General features: G+C 43.9%; 1 protein-coding gene across 2 annotated transcripts; it reads right to left on the reverse strand.

Annotated features, from left to right (window-relative positions):
- Nucleotides 1-717: 717 nt before the first annotated feature.
- TMEM100 (transmembrane protein 100) lies at nt 718-19,384 on the reverse strand. 2 transcript variants are annotated; one of them, XM_080995122.1, is made up of 4 exons: nt 19,236-19,384; nt 19,037-19,142; nt 7,517-7,701; nt 718-2,186 (listed from the first exon to the last, which is right to left on the reverse strand). In XM_080995122.1, exon 4 carries the CDS (start codon nt 2,119-2,121, stop codon nt 1,717-1,719), a length of 405 nt encoding a protein of 134 aa, XP_080851248.1. In that variant the 5' UTR covers nt 2,122-2,186; nt 7,517-7,701; nt 19,037-19,142; nt 19,236-19,384; the 3' UTR covers nt 718-1,716. The 2 variants fall into 2 exon arrangements, with proteins under 2 accessions (XP_080851248.1, XP_080851249.1); XM_080995123.1 differs by having other exon boundaries at nt 19,033-19,142.
- Between the last annotated feature and the right edge of the window lie 389 nt (nt 19,385-19,773).

Raw genomic sequence — 19,773 nt, forward strand, 5'->3', positions numbered from 1 at the left:
TTTAGCTAATGGGGCCTCCTGCTGCTGCCAGAGCATGATTTCTGTTCTTATCTTGAAGCAAAGTTCTTAACCCGAGGTACTATTTCTGGGTTAGTGGAATCTGTAACCTGAAGCGTATGTAACCTGAAGCGTATGTAACCCGAGGTACCACTGTATTGTCCAAATATTTGCTACATACCCTGCAACATTTCTCCGATGAAAATAGGGACATCCTATTCCATACCCTCCAAAATATCTCCGATGAAAATGGGGACGGTCCAGTGCTATTTTTCTAGAAAAAGAGGTGCCGGAACTCACCGTGAATGCCTCCCTTGTTCTCTTACATAACGGCAATGGTGCCCACCTGAGAGGTGCCGGAATTGAGTTCCGACTGGAAAAGCAAACAAACCCTGGGGACGTCCTATTCCATACCCTCCAACATTTCTCTGATGAAAATAAGGGTGTCTGTCCTAAGGAAAAGTGGGATGTCCCAGGATCAAATCAAAAACCAGGACAGCTTCTGTAGATCTGTGACTGTCCCTGGAAAATTAGGGACACTTGGCGGGTCTGTTGCTATTACCTTGGGTGGCAGGTAGTGTATTTTTGGAGCGGAGAGAAGGGAGAGTTGCAGGCAGAGGAGTTTTCCTTACCTTGGAAAGAGGAAAGTGCTTTCCTGAGCGACGGCAAGGAGGACGATTTTCAACAGTCAAAGCAAACAAACATGAATTTAACATGGCATGCTGTGCAACTTTTTTATTTAATCCAGAAGAAACACCAGAGCTGGGGGACTTAACTACCTGCAGCTGCTTTGGGGCTACAACTCCCATCATCCCTGAACATTGGTCATGCTGTCTGGGGCTGATGGGATGTGGAGTCTTGTAACATCTGGAGGTCCACGCAGGTTCCCTACCCCAGATTTGCAGAATGCACAGGAATTCCCGGAACAAAGGAATGATAGCTACTTTTTCTAGCAGAATTTGAAGCACAGAGGCAGCTGTTGAGGGGGGCATTTGACCCTTTCCCTGTCAACTCCACATAAGATGCAGCCATGGTCCCTTCCAAATTTATGGCAGATCAACACTGACAGGTTAAATAGCCTCTGGAGGAAGGGCAGGCTATAAATTTAATAATGAATAAATAAAACTGTCTGTACACCTTGTCCCAAGTTTTTAAGACAGTCCTTCTCAGGAAAGGATAATGAAACCAGGCTTCTCTTCACATGCAGACACATGAAACATGTTAATTCTACCACAAATCAGAGAACCGGCCATTATTGGTTACCTGGCTTCTGTCAATTTTTCAGACATGCATTACCAGCTTCCCGCAGCTACCTTTGACCAGACTACGTTTTCCCATCTGGGCCTTCTGACTTGGGTGCTTGGCCACAATTGCACTACAAAATGGAGGGCAACTCCCTCCCACCCCTCAAAGAATGAAAACAATAACATTTGACCATTGCGATGCAAGTTGGGTAACCGAAAGACAGAAGTCAGCTGAAAGAGAAGAGGAGGACAAAAACCCAACGCAAAACACCGAACCTAGTGCATCTTGAAGCACGCTTGCGATTAAACAGATACCAAGGACGCCTGAGCTGTTAAGCGTGTTTTAGCTCCTATTTTTAATAAATCCGATTCAGCCATTAATAAAATCCTGCAGCCCAACTGCAAATAAATAGGCTCGTCCGTTCCGCGATCCACCTCTCCCCCCATCCCTATTCGCTTGCAGTTTTGTTCTGTTCTAAGCAAACAGGCTCCTCTGATTTGCCACTAGAGTCGTCTGGCTTTCTCGCCTCTTTGTCTTCTTGCTCTTCTGTCGGATTTTCCAGCACAACGCGCTCAACGCCAGCAAAAGGAGTCCGGAGGACAGTATGACCAGCCCAAGCACGGAGATGATGGATCCATGGGAATTGAAGCTGTACGCCACCGCTGTGACCACCACCCCGGCGATGAGGATCACCACCCCAAACGGGATCGTGCAGCGGTAGCAGGAGAGTTCGGCTCCCCCCGTGGCGGCTGTCAGCCGGCACTCGCTCACCAGAGGCACGGCTGTCACCCTGCAGTCATTGTTGTTGCACTTTTCCAGCGTTGCACACTGAGGACATTTGGAACCTCCCAAGATCTCTTTGATGGGCTCGTCGGTCATCTTGCAACTTCTGGTTGGATTTTGCACGGCTGGAGAGAGACCGGGTGCTGTTGAAAACGTTTCAGCTGTGGAAAGGGGGGGGAAGCATTGGAATGGGTGAGTGTTTGAGGGTGGATTTTAGAATGATTCACCCAGACAAGAGGGTGAAACTTTGGAATTTCTTCTCTCTGTAGGCTCAACCGCCAACAACAAAGGCTATGCACACACTAGCAACTTGAAATGGTGAAGTACGGTCATTTAATTCACTGAAATTGTAAGTGCTTGCATGCATTACTATGTGCTCAAATTTGGTTGGCAACTAGAGAGTTCTCTAGTAGTCCTCATGGGATTGGCTAACATTGGTCACATGGGACCATCTAGTGAAGGAGAGACGCCATTTTATGTGAAGCAAGATGACTGTGTTTTAGATTCCACTGTGAACACTGCTAAGTTGCATAGTGTGAGTGCTTCCTCTCGGTTTGAAAGAAAGAGAGCGAAGCTGCAGGAGAAAGTAAAAGAGGAAATCTCTCATAGGAGCTGCAAGGCATGGCCTAACTGAGATACAGAAGACTGAGTGCTGAGCTCTAGAAAGGAAGGAAAACACGGTTGTTTAGAAGCTAGATGAAGAGACTTGTAAGCCCATGCTTGGATGAGCATGTGACTATAAATATTATGTTTTAATTCATCTAGAACAGGCATAGGCAAACTTGGCCCTCCAGGTGTTTAGGGTCTACAATTCCCATCATCCCTGACCACTGGTCCTGTTAGCTAGGTATGATGGGAGTTGTAGTCCCAAAACATCTGGAGGGCTGAGTTTGCCTATGCCTGATCTAGAACGATAAGTTTCTGCAAGTTAAGTTTTTGAAAGTCTGGACATTGGTTCAATTCATTTTTGCTACCCTTAATTCAACAGAAATGCAGAGAGGTTGTGTTTCGAGTTTCACTTTTATGTTGATAAAACATAAAACATACGGTTGGATGTCTCCACCCAATTGCTATAGACCTCAACTTAACCAAAGCTTACTTATTTGTATCAAATGGAAGCTGGTTTGATTTGAGGGCTGGTTTGATCAAACAGCAATATTTCTCAAGAAACCACAGGATAAATACGGATTGTGGCTAACATCCTGTGTCCACAGCTTCAAACACTGTTGGTGTCCCACTGGAGCCAGAGTAAAATACATACACAGCCCAACTGGAGGTTCATAGTTCCTTGGCAGTTATCCTGATTTTTAAAATTTCTCTCTCTCTTAATTTATGAACATATATATCTGCATACCAAGGGAGATTCTCTTCACCTTGGATCTACAGAAACTAATACCTTATTTTTGCTTCAAAACTGATAAGCAGAAGTTACCTAAATTTGTCCTTAGAGCGATAGATACATTCACATTTCTTAGACACATATATCTCAGCGATCAACAGTTTTAACACTCAGACGCCATTTTAAAATGCAGTCTACTTCATCGTTTAAATTAATGAAACTGAAACCCTTATGGCTTCTATATAAGAAGAGCATAGCTATGAAACACAGGGAGGTTATTTTTTTTACACAATAATACATCCGATATTGATGCATTTTAAAAACGAAGCCTATAAATACTTCACAACCTTTTTTGCACACTCCCATTTCTCATCAATCTTTGTTCTCGCCTGTAGCATAGTAAACTGCCATCACTGCCTAAATCATAAGATATCGCCCGCTGGTCAGGAATAGTTGCCAAATAAGCAAGACCAAAGATTCATTTGCAATTTCCTAGGGCCTAGCAGCATTCAAGCTTGCTTAACTGCTTATCAAGCATTCCTTGCACACACACACAAAAAAAAACCCCACACAAGCTCATTTTCTGCAAATATTAATTCTGATTTCAGATTCTTTGATGGTGAGTCACAGAGTGACTGTGGCGCTTGTTGCAGCTGCTTCTCTGTTCACTTCCATTTTAACTTGTTCTCAGAAAAAACCTTTTAAGGCCATTTTGTTTCCACTTAAAAGTGGACTTCATTAGAAAAAACACACCATCCTTGATGAAAAATCTTGCCTTTCTGCGTTGCTACGTGGGATTAGAGAAGGAGCGGTGATCTGACCAATATTAGTTTTTGAGAGAGTTTCTTTTTTTCTTCTTGTTAAAAATGTGGCACGTGGTGGACTTGTAAAATAGCAAAGGCCTTCTGGGAAATGATTTAAAATGAACTGGGGAAAAAATGTTTAAAATAACTTTTGTTAAAAAACCAGAGCCCTTCTTGTTAGGTATAACAGGAGAAGAATTACCGAAGGATAAAAAAGTACTGTTTACCTATGCGATGACAGCGACAAGAATGTTATTTGCTCAGGGATGGAAAAAAGAAAGAACCCCGTCGAAAGAAGAATGGATAATGAAGATGATGGACTATTCGGAAATGGCAAGGCTGACTAGGGAGAGGATAATAAATTCAACAAAGAATTTATAGAAATGTCAGCAGGACTGATATAGCACTTGTAATTTAAAACGGCAAAGGAGTGCAATAATTTAGATAAATGTAATTAGATGCAGTAAAAAAAAGGAAGAGAAATTTTGGAAGCCAAAGGAGGGGTGGGGGGGGGAAGTCTGGGGGTTCAGGGAACCCCACAAAGGTACTGATATGGACTATGATTTAATGTAAACGTGTGTGTGTGTGTAAAAAAGTTGTTGTTGTTTTTTTAAACTTTGAAAAAAATTAGAAAAAAATGTGGCATTGTTCTGGAAGTTCTTGCATGCTTCTTTCAAGAAAAATCCTGGCTAGTTTCGAGGTTCACAACAGATATCTAACTAACCCTCTCAACCATTCCACAATCAGAAGAAATTTTCAATTGGGTTAATTGAAGACGACTAAAGTCATGGTAGAACAGACCTTATTGCACCCTGACAAGTTTCTTCATCACAGTGAGTGTGCTGTAAAGTGTATTGCTGCAGGTGATCACCACAAGCTGTGTGCCATGTAGATTTAGCAGGCATCAGAGGGAATCTAACTAAGACTTTTGTTAGCACAGAATTCTATTTTGGACAGTTTGGGTCCATATACCATGTAGTTCCTTTGCCTAGTACACACACCTCTTTTCGGAGAATGGATTGCTGCTCTTAAAGCAACATGATCATCAAGTCTGTTGTCCAGCTGCTAACTTTCGATGGGCAAATTCAAGAGCCCCATTCTTCCTTTTTAAGGTAATTTGTCTTTAAAATGAACTGGACACAGCATCCCTTTAAAAAGAGGATGCCTTCAAGCAGAGGACTGTGCTCTGTAAAGAAGAACACTGAGCAGGCACCCTTTGTAGGGAAAGATGGTTCCCAGCAAAAAAAAACCCCAAAGGCTTTCTATCACTTATCCCTCCATGATGGAAAGGAATCGCCAAGAATGAGGCTATATGAGAGTCAGGCCTGTAGCCGCCTCATTATATCAACTAGCTCACACTTGCAGTGCCATGAAAGCAGCATTCCCCATTATGCAGCTATAACATTACAGGTCTTGAACATGGGACAGTTCAGTCAGCAGAGCATGAGATTCTTGATTTCAGTGTTGTGGTTTTGAGCCCCACACTGAGGTAAATATTCCTGCATTGCAAGAGGGCTGGTCCCTTCCAGATCTACAATTCTATGGTTCTACGACAGCAGTGCTGAGGGATGAGAGACCATGCAAAAAAAGGGGGGAGGGGCTTCCTTGGCATAGGAAAGAATGTAGGAAATGCACTTGAAAGGGGATGCTCAACTACTGCAATGCACTCTACGTGGGACTACCTTTGAAGGTGATCCAGAAACTACAGCTAATCCAGAATGTGGAAGCTAGACTGGTGACTGGGAGTGGCCGCCGAGACCACATAACACCGGTCCTTAAAGACCTACATTGACTCCCAGTACGCTTCCAAGCACAATTCAAAGTGTTGGTGCTGACCTTTAAAGCCCTAAACGGCCTCGTTCCAGTATACCTGATGAAGCGTCTTCACTCCCATTGTTCAGCCTGGACACTGAGGTCCAGCGCCGAGGGCCTTCTGGCAGTCCCCTCATTGTGAGAAGTGAGGTTACAGGGAACCAAGCAGAGGGCCTTCTCGGTAGTGGCGCCTGCCCTGTGGAATGCCCTCCCATCAGATGTCAAGGAAATAAACAACTATCTGACTTTTAGAAGACATCTGAAGGCAGCCCTGTTTAGGGAAGTTTTTAATGATTGAAGTTTTATTCTGTTTTTAGTGTTCTGTTGAGAGCTGCCCAGAGTGGCTGGGAAAACCCAGCCAGATGGGTGGGGAATAAATAATAAATTATTATTATTATTATTATTATTATTATTACTAGTAGTAGTAGTAGTAGTAGTAGTAGAGCTATCCAGGCATGGATGCAACATATAAAGGGCACCTAGAGGTTGCCCATCTGATTCTTCAATAGATACATCTCTTGGAAATCGCTTTATGGTAGGGGTGCCCAAATTGTGGCATAGGTGCCACAAGTCTACGTAGCTTAAAAGGGTCTGTGGGCTTAGCTATGTCATAGAACTAGACCTATAGATTCCTGCGTATCTTTCCAGAGTTACAGCTCAGGAGGCTAGAGGCATCTCAGAACAGAATTGCTTTGGGGTTCCACATACAGTTCTGGTGGCAGTGACCCAGTAGTGCTTTATCATAGGTATAGGTAAAGGGACCCCTGACCATTAGGTCCAGTCGTGACCGACTCTGGGGTTGTGGCGCTCATCTTGCTTTATTGGCCAAGGGAGCCGGCGTACAGCTTCCGGGTCATGTGGCCAGCATGACTAATCCGCTTCTGGCGAACCAGAGCAGCACACGGAAACGCCATTTACCTTCCCGCCAGAGCGGTACCTATTTATCTACTTGCACTTTGACGTGCTTTCGAACTGCTAAGTTGGCAGGAGCAGGGACTGAGCAATGGGAGCTCACCCCGTCGCGGGGATTCGAACCACCGACATTCTGATCAGCAAGCCCTAGGCTCTGTGGTTTAACCCACAGCGCCACCCGCGTCCCTTAAGTACGTCCTATTCCAATAATAATAATAATAATAATACCTTGCCCATCTTGTACCCTACACCTGTACGTAAGTTCAGTGCACCTACTCCCAGTTAAGTAAGCAGCCCGAGCATCTTTGCAAATGAGAAGGGACAGGGAAATCTGTGTGCCTGTGTTTGGTAAAGCTCTGTCTTTCGACTCCAAAGCACACACACCTGCTTTCCTGTCCCTTCTCCTGCTGTTTTGACAACTTTTATTTCCACAAATTGCCCAGGCAGAGGGGGAAAAGGGGGCACACAGCACCTATTTGGGATGGCATATTACTTTAGGTAGCTCCAGCTTAGCGAGTGCTAGACTTGACCAGGGTTGCCTGCTATCAACAGAGAGATCCTCCTGTTTGCTTCTAAAATTAAGAAACAGCAAGCAACCAACACACCACTACCTGTATCCACCTACCTCATCCATAGGAAGTCCATGATGGCTTGGCTTGGTGAGCAAAGAGATAAACTTGAGGGTATGTTCTGGAAATCTTCACTGGGTTTCCCACCACCACCTCTTCTCCCAAACACCAGAAATAAACCGATTTGATGTGGCTTCCTTTTCTTTGTAAAACCAGACAGAGGACCAGATAGAGAGGTGACCTAGGAAGGAAGAAGATGTGATGTTAGATCTATATAGTTATACGAAGGTAAAGGTAAAGGTACCCCTGCCCGTACGGGCCAGTCTTGCCAGACTCTAGGGTTGTGCGCTCATCTCACTCTATAGGCCGGGAGCCAGCGCTGTCCACAGACACTTCCGGGTCACGTGGCCAGCGTGAAAAGCTGCATCTGGCGAGCCAGCGCAGCAGGAACGCCGTTTACCTTCCCGCTGGTAAGCGGTCCCTATTTATCTACTTGCACCCGGGGATGCTTTTGAACTGCTAGGTTGGCAGGCGCTGGGACCGAGCAACGGGAGCGCACCCCGCCGCGGGGATTCGAACCGCCGCCCATGCGATCGGCAAGTCCTAGGCGCTGAGGTTTTACCTTTTATCATATGTGGTGGATGTGCAAAGCAATAAAAAAATTCTAGGAGATGATATATAATGAAATAAAAAAATGTTTAAAATAACTTTTGTTTAAAAACCAGAAGCCTTCTTATTAGGAATTACAGTTACTGAGATGCCAAAGGATCAGAAAAGACTGTTTATGTATGCGACAACATACATACATACCACATCTGCTATTAGCCCAGAAATGGAAGGAAGAAATAACTACAATCAAAGAAGAATGGCAAACCAAGTTGATGGACTAGGCTGAAATGGCAAAATTAACTGGGAAGCTTAGAAATGAAGAGGACAAAAAATTTAAAAAAGAATGGGAAAAGTTTACATTCTATTTACCAGAACATAAGCAGGTTAAAATGTTAGCAGGATTTTAACCACACTTGTAAACTGACGGAAAGCATGGACAATTTGGAAGGATAAAACTTGGATAGTATTGATACGCAGTTGTAAATATTACCATTAGGACCCATGGAAGGGATAGGGGGAAGTCAGGAGATTCAGAGCAATCTCGATATTTGGATTTTGAATTGTTTCCTGTTGTATGTTTACATTTTCTAAAATCAAACAAAAAATATATATTAAAAAGAGAACTCTATAGTTATATGAACCATTCAACAGCATTCCATGTAAGAAAAGTTCTGTTGCTTCACAGTGGGTAGGAAACAAACCCACTTCTTCCTTCAATCTCTCCTTCCTCAAATGTGGGGGTTCAGGGATTTTCCGTAATAAAATACCACTCTGTGAAGGATTCTCTGGAATCAAATATTGCCAGATCTCCCTCCCCACCTACGGGAATCACCCTGATTCCAGGCTATTTCCAAAACTCAGCAGAACATTTTCCTCTAGAAGTTCATAGAACAGACATCCATAGCTCCACAAGTTCCATTGTTCATGTTGCGTGGCCTGCTATTGCCTTCCTTCTTAATAATAAATAATAATAATAATAATTTATTATTTATACCCTGCCCATCTGGCTGGGTTTCCCCAACTACTCTGGGCGGTTTCCAACAGAATATTAAAATACAATAGTCTATTAAACACTATAAGCTTCCCTAAACAGCGCTGCCTTCAAATGTCTTCTAAAAGTCTGGTACAGTGGTACCTCGGGTTAAGTACTTAATTTGTTCCGGAGGTCCGTTCTTAAACTGAAACTGTTCTTAACCTGAAGCACCACTTTGGCTAATGGGGCCTCCTGCTGCCGCCGCGCCGCTGGAGCAAGATTTCTGTTCTTATCCTGAAGCAAAGTTTTTAACCTGAAGCACTATTTCTGGGTTAGCGGAGTCTGTAACCTGAAGCGTATGTAACCCGAGGTACCACTGTAGTTGTTTTTCTCCTTGACATCTGGTGGGAGGGCCTGGTTCCATGTAACTTGGCTTCTCGCAGCGAAGGAACCGCCAGAAGGCCCTCGGAGCTGGACCTCACTGCTCACCATAAAGCTTTCCAAATAATTCTTCCCACAAGCAGCCTTATCTGACAAAGAGATACAGCATGCTTCCAAAAGACTTGTTTATTGAGGGTTCAGCCTGGTCTGTTTTCAGGGCAATGAGGCCACGCTATTTAATAAGAATTCACTCCGATTTGTATGATGACGGCGCTTGAAAGCGAGCTCTAACTCACACTTCCCTGAGCACACCTCCACTGTGCAAAAATCTGATTTTTTGAGGGGAGTAGCAACAGCTTGGAGGGAACACGGGTGATTCCAGCGTTGCAGTGGGCTGGACTAGATGGAGTTGGGCCCCTTCCAACTCTACAATTCTATGATTGCCCTTTCCCTAACCACACATCCCTGCAGTAGTTGGAATAAAAGGTTCGTATTTCCCTCTGTGCAGGAAGAAGCCCAGCACTGGAGTAGGACTGGGAGATATCTACTTATCAACATAGCAATGTATCACCAGCTAAACATTGTGATATACGGATATATCACTTTGTCTGAAATAAGGATGGAATTATGTAGAGGCAAACACAAACCCATTATGAAATTGTTTTTCTTTCCGCATCCATACCCCATTTAGTGGCAGCAGCAGGAAGGTGCAGAAATAACACTGAGAAGGTTATTTTCTTTTTAAGTTACTGAAAATAAATGTGGCAGTCTGTTGCTGGAGAAGACCAAGTGTCCCTATTTTCCAGGGACAGTCCCAGAGTTACAGAAGCTGTCCCAGTTTCTGATTTGATCCTGAAATGTTCCGCTTTTCCTTAGGACATCCCTATTTTCCTCAGAGAAACGTTGGAGTGTATGGAGATATGCCACCCACGAGCCAAGGAGATTAGTAATTATACAACCTTTAGAAGACATCCGAAGGTAGCCCTGTATAGGGACGTTGTTTAATGTGTTATTATGTTTTTATATATGTTGGAAGCCGCCCAGTCAGATGGGCGGGGTATAAGTAATAAAATTATTATTACTAGTATGGAATAGGACGTCCTTATTTTCATCGGAGAAATGTTGGAGCGTCTGCTGCAGAGGAAAAGAGCTTGTTTTAATGCAAAAATGCAATTATCGTAGAATGGGATAAGCAACGCTTGAAAACATTGTTGCCTGTTGAAATAATTGATTATAGTTTCAAGGATGCCTTGGCCACAGATACCGTATTTTTTGCTCTATAAGACTCACTTTTTCCCTCCTAAAAAGTAAGGGGAAATGTGTGTGCGTCTTATGGAGCGAATGCAGGCTGTGCAGCTATCCCAGAAGCCAGAACAGCAAGAGGGATTGCTGCTTTCACTGCGCAGCAATCCCTCTTGCTGTTCTGGCTTCTGAGATTCAGAATTTTTCTTCTTCTTGTTTTCCTCCATCAAAAACTAGGTGCGTCTTGTGGTCTGGTGCGTCTTATAGAGCGAAAAATACGGTATTTCCCATCCTTGGTCAGAAAAATTCCCGAGGTAGTGCTGGAAGAAGAACAGCACTAAAGTTAGATTGCATGGGTCCTCCACAGGTTGTCTCTAGAATACAAACACACACACACACTATCATGAAAAAATATTCATTCCTAACAAACACCCCAGCCCTAAGCCATGCCCCATTGGGTGGCCGTTTAGGAGAAGACCCTGTTTAAATGCAACATGTTTAAGAGATTTCTTCAGCCACCTGCGCTTTGACGAGCCAGAACTCAGGGCAGACACTTTTCCGTGACACATCTCAGCCAAGAGAGAGCCAAAGCGATTGTCAACAGGAGCAACAGCTGTGAAACCGCCAGGCAGCCGGGTTAACCTTCTGAACCAGCAAAAGATTTGTTACTAAGCTTACTCGACATTCCTTTGGTACGCATGTGTGGTTGCGAGGGATTGTTAGGGCCATTTCAACACGGCAGCCGGCGCAAGCTGGAAAGGTGTGGGATATTTAAGAGGAAGAGCAACATTCAGCGCCGTGACTGTTAGTAGCTCAGTGGCAGAGCCTCTGTTTGGGAGGCAGAAGGTCCCGATCCCTGGCAACTCGAGGTAGGGCTGGGAGTGACTCCTGCCTGAAACCCCGGACAGCTACTACCAGTCAGTCAGTGTACACATGACTGATGAACTAGTGGTTCTGATATACAATGGTACCTTGGTTCTCAAATGCCTTGGTACTCAAACAACTTGGAACCCAAACACTGCAAACCTGGAAGTAAGTGTTCCGGTTTGCGAACTTTCTTTTGGAAGCTGAATGTGCTCCGTTTTGAGTGTTACGCTTCCGTTTTGAGTGTTACACTGAGGTCTGTCTGTTTTTGCTATTTATTTTGTGTTTTTGCGGCTCTTGATTGACTGATTGTGTGACTGAAGTACATTGTTTATTGCTTTCATTTTATGGATCAATAGTCTCGCTAGATAGCAAAATTAATGTTATATTGCTGTTTTAGGGGTTGTTTTTAAAAGTCTGGAACGGATTAATCCATTTTGCATTACTTTCTATGGGAAAGCGCGCCTTGGTTTTGGAACGCTTTGGTTTGGGAATGGACTTCTGGAACGGATTAAGTTTGAGAACCAAGGTACCACTGTAAAGCAAATCCCCATGTTCCTAGCACACATGATACGTCCCAAAGGAGCAGCCTTAACAGTGGTCATGGAGGAAAACATTAATCTGTCCTTCCTTTCCCATTGCGGTTCTCGAAACTGCACAGCTGAATTAAACAACCAGAGCTTAAACAACTGAAATAGTAGTGCAAAATGGGCCTCCTTTATTTTGCTGGGTCATGTTTCTTTTATTTTGCTGAGTCATGTTTCCTCGCTCTGCTCCAGCAATTCATCCTGGCAGCCCTGATACACACCTGGATCGTCTATACCCTCCCGGTCTACCCTGTTCAGTTCAATGGAGGAAGCAGCTGCTTAAGAGGCCCTGAGTTCCTTTCCCAGACAAATCTATGAAATTTAGGGAAGATAAGTTACACCTTCAGGGGAAGGGACTGTATGCAGCTCCAAGACAGAGAACATACAAAAGATCTATCTTAGATTTACAGTTAAAAAACCCCAGATATCACCCCAGAGCCTTGCTGCTGGGAAATGCTGGACTAAGTGATCCTATTGATGCTTTTGAATTATGGTGTTGGAGGAGACTCTTGAGAGTCCCATGGACTGCAAGAAGATCAAACCTATCCATTCTGAAGGAAATCAGCCCTGAGTGCTCATTGGAAGGACAGATCCTGAAGCTGAGGCCCCAATACTTTGTTGTTTGTTTTTTTAATGATATTTATTGAAAAAAAAAAAATTTAAAGTTACAAAAGAAAACAAAGTAGAAAAAGAGAAAAACAAGCCACTTCCAACCATACAAATACAAATTCAAAATAAGAGAGAAATAAACAAAAAATACACCACAAACATTTAAAAACATTTAAAAACAAATCCATTATTCTCAACTCCTCAACTGTCATTACCCTCTTTCCTTGACCTCCTCCTCCTCCCCTTCCTTGTGTCCTGGTTGTTAATTGTCACAGCAGATCCTTTCCATATTTCATAATATTCTGTCATTACCTTACCTTAAACTATTTTAATCTTATCTTACTATAAAAAACCTTGAAACTTAAAACTTAAATCTTATTTTTACCAACTTCTCATAACCATAATATTCTTCCATAATTCTTTAAACATTTTTACTAAAGCCAAGTAATTTCATTCCAACATTTTTCTAACATTCATCAATTTTATAAAACAGTCCTAGTAGTGAAAAAAAGAAATAAAAACAAATCCAATCTTCATCCAGCATCCCTTCCTCCTGGTCCCGGGTTTTGTCAGTCCTTATTATCCCATCGATCTGGCGCATTAACCTGGTAACCTTATATCCGAGGCCCTTAAGTCTCTTCCATGTCCCTTCCGCAGCTCTTCTTCATATTTGTAACTGTATTTTCCCTTGTCTCCTGCTCGTTTCACTCGTGGGAATTCCAGCTTAGCAATATTTTTGACCCTTCTCGACAGATCAGCCCCTTTTCCATAATCGACACTAAATTCCATGTGGTATTTAAAAACATGTTTCAAAATCCCTCCAAAATTGAGAGCCCCCACAATCCCAAACATCTCACGGCCCATTGCCAGACTTGAAAAGTCCAAACATCCCTGCATAGGAGGGTCTATCCAGTCCCCCATTTCCAAACCAAACCAAACTTTTTCTTTCCAAATCTGGCTTTTTCCAAGTTCATTTGTCAAATCCGAAAGCTCATATTCCTGTTGGGCCTGTTCTGTCAGGGCACACTCCTGATTTAATTCCTGGGTGGGCTCCACATATTTTCCCACTGCCTGTTCAAAATTTCCCACTGCCTGTTCAAAATTTCTAATCGAATCAGCCATCAAATTCGTCTTCTCATGTAGCTGTTCTAGTAGGGCATTTGTTTTATACTGAGGCCCCAATACTTTGGCCACCTCATGAGAAGAGAAGACTCCCTGGGAAAGACCCTGATGTTGGAAAAGATGGAGGGCACAAGGAGAAGGGGACGACAGAGGACGAGATGGTTGGACAGTGTTCTCGAAGCCACAAACATGAGTCTGACCAAACTGCGGGAGGCAGTGGAAGACAGGAGTGCCTGACGTTGCTCTGGTCCATGGGGTCACAAAGAGTTGGACACAACTAAACGACTAAACAACAACAACAACAATGAGTTCTAAATGCAAGTTCAGGATTAGGTACACTGCCAACGACATTCCAGCTCCACGGAGTGCTGTTCCTTAATATTATGTTCCAAGTAAATGTGTTTAGGATGAGGGTTAGCTATCACCCAACCTGCAAACAAAACAAAGCCCTGCTATGATGCCTCAACGAATGCAAAAGAGTGGAGCATGTCAATGAGACACGATCTATTTTCAATCGAGATCAGGGTTTATAGGACAAGACTCTCCCTCTACCTCACAGGCAAGCCAAGTCAACGGATGGTTCAAATACCTAGGGAAAGTTCAGCAATCACTTTTTTTAGACTCAGAGGAAATGACTCCCAAGCAGAGATCGGCAGCACACTTTTGGGCTGGCGCACATGTGTGCACATATTCTGTCTTGCGCCACCAAAACATAGGAGTGGCAGACCTGTAAAGATGCCACCCAGCACCCACTTACATGTCCTTGCTAGCAACAGGAGCCCTTTGTGCACATGGTGCACCATTCAGTTCCTGCCAGCCACAGGACTTTGGAGCAGCCATTGGTCACACCCACACCAGACATTTAAGCACTCTTATACCCAGGGCAAACATGTTGTGAAGAATCCCGTATAAAGTATCCATCTGTCATGGATCAGCCCAGTATACCTGAAGGAGCGTCTCCACCCCCATCGTTCAGCCTGGACACTGAGGTCCAGCTCCAAGGGCCTTCTGGCGGTTCCCTCACTGTGAGAAGCCAAGTTACAGGGAACCAGGCACAGGGCCTTCTCGGTGGTGGCGCCCGCCCTGTGGAATGCCCTCCCATCAGATGTCAAAGAGATAAACAACTATCTGACTTTTAGAAGACATCTGAAGGCAGCCCTGTTTAGGGAAGTTTTTAATGTTTGATGTTTTATTCTGTTTTTAATATTCTGTTGGGAGCCACCCACAGTGGCTGAGGAAACCCAGCCAGATGGGCGGGGTATAAATAAATAAATTATTATTATTTATTAATTATTATTAATTATTATTATTATTATTAATGCTTGAGTTGATTGAGTTAATGCAGGGGATTGGACTAAATTACCCTTGGGCATAACAGACACCATTTCTCCCTGATGTTTCAGAAAGTGAAAATCCAGACACAAAAAGGGTTTTGAGCTTTTTGTTTGGCAAAGTTGTTACTTTTGAGGGGGGGGAGTTTAGCTTTTGCACAATCCCCCCCATGAAGGTACCCTGCCCCCCTGGAAAAATCACCCCCCAAAAGCAACATTTCCAATATGTGCTGCCATACACCAGGGTTTCCCCCGTCGTTTTTGCCACTTTCCGAAAATTCCCCCCAGACGCCATTTTCGAAGGACGAATCCCGGCTATGTCCGTGAAATTCCGGACCTAGGGCAGCCCTGTTTAAAACCAAGCCGATAGGTGTTTCAGTGCATGGGGACGAGGAAACCGTATTCTGCTAGCATAAAGGCTGAGATGAAACTGACCAGCCTTGAGGCAAAATGTGAGACACAAGCTGTTGGTTTCAGTTCACTGGCTACTACAGTGGTACCTCGGGTTACAGACGCTTCAGGTTACAGACTCCGCTAACCCAGAAGTAGTACCTCGGGTTAAGAACTTTGCTTCAGGATGAGAACAGAAATCACACAGTGGCGGCAGCGGGAGGCCCCATTACCTAAAGTGGTACCTCATGTTAAGAACAGTTTCAGGTTAAGAATGGACCTCCAGAACGAATTAAGTACGTAACCAGAGGTACTACTGTACAGAAAATCCCAAAAGACAAAAGGTTTAAATTGTTTGAGGAGGATGGAGACAAAGCAGAGCTTCCAGACAACCCTTTTTATCAAGCTTTTGTTCAGATTTGTTTACTAGATGTAGGTGATGTTGTGTCAAATTGGGGTTTTCTAAACTTGGACTACAACTCCCATCATCCCTAGCTAGCAGGACCAGTGGTCAGGGATGATGGGAATTGTAGTCTCAAAACATCTGGAGTCCCAGGTTTGGGAAACCTGGTGTCAAAGGAAGGGTTATCTCATGTTATGAATGCAGTAGGCATTACTGTCATCTCTAGGTGGTGCTGGGAAAATCTCCTGTCTCAAATCCCAAAGATCCACTGCAAGGCAGCACAGAACAGAGATGGGGAATCACTGGTCCTCTAGATGCGGTGAGACTACAGATCCCAGTGCCTCTGAACATTGGCTCTGTTGGCTGGGGCTTTGGGGAGTTGTAGTGCAGCAAATTCTGGAGGGCCCTGGTGTATACAGAACTTTGCTAGATGAACCAATGGTCTGACTCAGTATAAAACAGCTTCCTGTGTTCCTAGATGTAGACCTAGTCCGTTTGGATGGGACCCAGCTGAAGAACCCCAAGCAGAACGAGCATTGAGTACATAGGAGTAAGCACTTTCAAATTTCACCAATTTTATAAGCGGTAATCAACTAGGAATAAACGGAGCACTGATTTATGCGTCAGGACTGATTCAGGAGAGGTAATACAGAACAGGCGCAAAGGGAGTTAGGACGATAAATATTGCTTTGACATATGCAAGATTGTCACTGACTGCGCATTTCAAGGCATGTCTACTCAGATTGTAAGCGCTATTTAGTTCCATGAGTCTTATTTCCAGGTAAGTGGGAACACAATTGCAGCCAACAGCTGCAACCTTAAGCATATTTACTTGGAAGTAATGCCCCACTAATGAAGTAAGAAATTTTTCTTCTGAGAGATTTCAGCCTGAAAAGCACTGTTTCCTATGTCTTCCTGCCACGACACTCCATGTGGGTTCAGAACACGCTTCTCTAATCTATTCAGTGTCCTTCTAATGACCACTTTATTTTCTTCACCCAAGGCCAGAGGTAGATAATAGCTGGCTTTTCAGAAGGCTGCGGTGGTCCATAAGGCATTCATCTTGTCCCACTGTCATCTCCCGTCAGGAAAGTTTTGCAGATATTTAAATCTCTGCAGAGTTTTACGGACAGGGGTTGTGGCAGGATGACTGTGACCACCAAAATGGATCTAACCTTATGATATTCTGGAGAGGGTGAGAAGTGGGTTCTATCTTCAGCCCCCTTTCAGATTTGCCCTAGTACCATCTAAGCTGTCCCTCCATCACCTGCAAAATCCCTTCTAACCAACCTTTGCTATACATTCTCAAATGTCTCCTTATACTCCACAAGAACTGTATGAACTAGACTGCAAGTCCTCTGGGCATTTATGTCTCCTATAATATTCCTGGGGCTACAGTACATTAAATCATCATCAAGAAAATCTGTGGTCACCTCAGAACCTGTTTTCAGGCTAGGATGTAGCCCTGGGGGTATTTGAAGCACTGAGAAAGTCACTGAGCACATGCAGAGTAAATCTCCATGACTAACTACAACACTGCGCCTTTGAAAGAATGTGAATTGCCACTTGTGTCCTTGCTCCTCTTTAAAAATACAAAGATCCAGTAAACAATAAGCAACAACAACAACAAGAAGAAGACCCTTGCTGGGTGTAACAGTTTCCTGCAGTTTTAATGCGATCTCATGCAACTTACTCAGAAGTAAGCTTTACCCATGAAACTTACTCCTGACACAGTCTGCATGGGCTTGCAGCCTTAATGCTATAATTAGAGCAGTAGTATTTGTATAGGGAAGGGAGAAGGAGGTTAAATTGCTTTTCCGCTTACCCACTTAAAAACACACACCAATAAATAAAACAGAGACCTGTTGCTTTTTAAGAAAATTGTAACGTACAGGAGAGTTTCCATGCCATCTCCCTTGCTCCTTCCTTGGCAACCACAATTCCCTCCCCCCCCCCCCCAAACACACACACACACACTTTTTGATCATTTGATGTCAGGTGATTTGAGCCACATGTCTACCGGATCAGATCCTTTTGTTGAGCGTAGCCCTGCATACTTGGTTTGCTGGGAGGTGTCCTTGTACACCACAATACAAGCATTAAAAGTAAAAGTTCATGCCCCCCCTTCTTTCCCCTAATCTCAAAAAATAAAATAAAATAAGACCACTCTGGTCCTGTGTCTGCTGCAGGATGAAAACTGCTAAACTGTTAGGACAGTAACATAGAGAAATGCAAAATATTTAATATATTTCTCAAGGCGACAAGAGACCTGGGTTCAATAATAAGATTCTAATGGGGATTCATAGGGAAAGGGTTTTTTAATTTGGTCAGTCTCTCCTTCCCATGATTCTGGTAGAGAAGCCAGTTCTGAAAACAGAGGCTTAGCTCTCCCAGGGCATTAACTTTTAGGAAATTCTCTTTCGAGGTTCGAATTCAATTATTAGAGTAGCAACCATAAGTTCCAGTCCCACGTGTGTCTACTCAGAAGTATGTCCCATTGTGTTCGATGGGGGCTTACTCTCCAGTAAGTCGCCCTACGTTTGCAATCCTATGCATACTTACCTGGGAGTAAGCCCCGCTGCACACAATGGGACTTACTTCCGAGTAGACTGGCAGACGATTGCACTGTTGGAAGCCCAAAAGGGGGAGAGTGTAAGAGGACTAGGAAACCAAGAAATCTTGGAAGGATGGGGGTGGTCTCTTTTTCCCAAGCCATTAAGAAAAGTGCTCGCTGCCCAATTTATCTCTCATTTGAACACTCCACCACCATCGAAGTTTATCACAAGCACATCATTTCATAAGAAAGAAAGAACGTCGTTTTCTCTTATAGTATCATAGCATGGCATTTTGATATAAAGTCCAGGAAAAGTGAAATTTGGAGTTGGCGCGGGTACTACTACTACTACTACTACTAATAATAATAAATTTATTTATGTATTTATTCCCCGCCCAACTGGCCGGGTTTCCCCATCCACTTTAATACTTCCCCCGCTTTTAAGAAGCAGAAAAGGCGAAATACAAAAGCAAACCAGGAGCGGGGAGAGAAGGAAAAGAAATAGACCCACTTTCAAAAGCTCCAATGCGATGAATATTCTCCCATTCAGCAAATGCTTGGCAGATCTCCGCCGACGCTTCTGACGCTGGGCTCCCTCCCTCGAGCGCGACCAACAGCTGGAGCAAAAAATAATAATATATAAAAAAAAATTGGAACAAAAATAAGAATAAAAAAGGGACAAAATCCAGCCAGCCGTGCGCGGAGCTTACCTTCGCTCGCCCGGAATGCCACTGGGCAGACACTTGTCCGGCAGCGCGAGAAGAAGGGGAAGCAAGGGACCGTAAACAAACTGCTGAGCCGGAGTTTAAAAAAAAGAAGTGGGAGAGAGGAAAAGATCAAGGGACCGGAGACAATTTCACAGGATTAAAGGAAAGTTGTGTGGGAGGGAACAGACGCTCATCATGGGTAGCACTGGCCTGATTGGGGGGCTGCGCAAAAGGGGGAGGCGCCACAGAAAGACGTTTTGCAGTAGAAAAGGAAAATAGATCCTTTGTTTTGTTGCCTGACTCTGAGATAGGGAGGAGAGAGAGAGACAGAAAGTTCAGAATGGTTCATTTTAGGGGCTCCCCCAGAGGAGGGTGTTTAACATTTAGTTCCGCTGCGTGTGTGTAACCCGTACATTAGGGTACCCTCCAACACTGCTCTGATGGAAATAGGGACAGCCTATACAGTCATAAGGTAAAGGTAAAGGGACCCCTGACCATTAGGTCCAGTTGTGGCTGACTCATCTCGCTTTATTGGCCGAGG

Source organism: Podarcis pityusensis, assembly GCF_964106645.2.
Source record: "Podarcis pityusensis genome assembly, chromosome: 2".
In the NCBI taxonomy this organism is placed as follows: Eukaryota; Metazoa; Chordata; class Lepidosauria; order Squamata; family Lacertidae; genus Podarcis; species Podarcis pityusensis.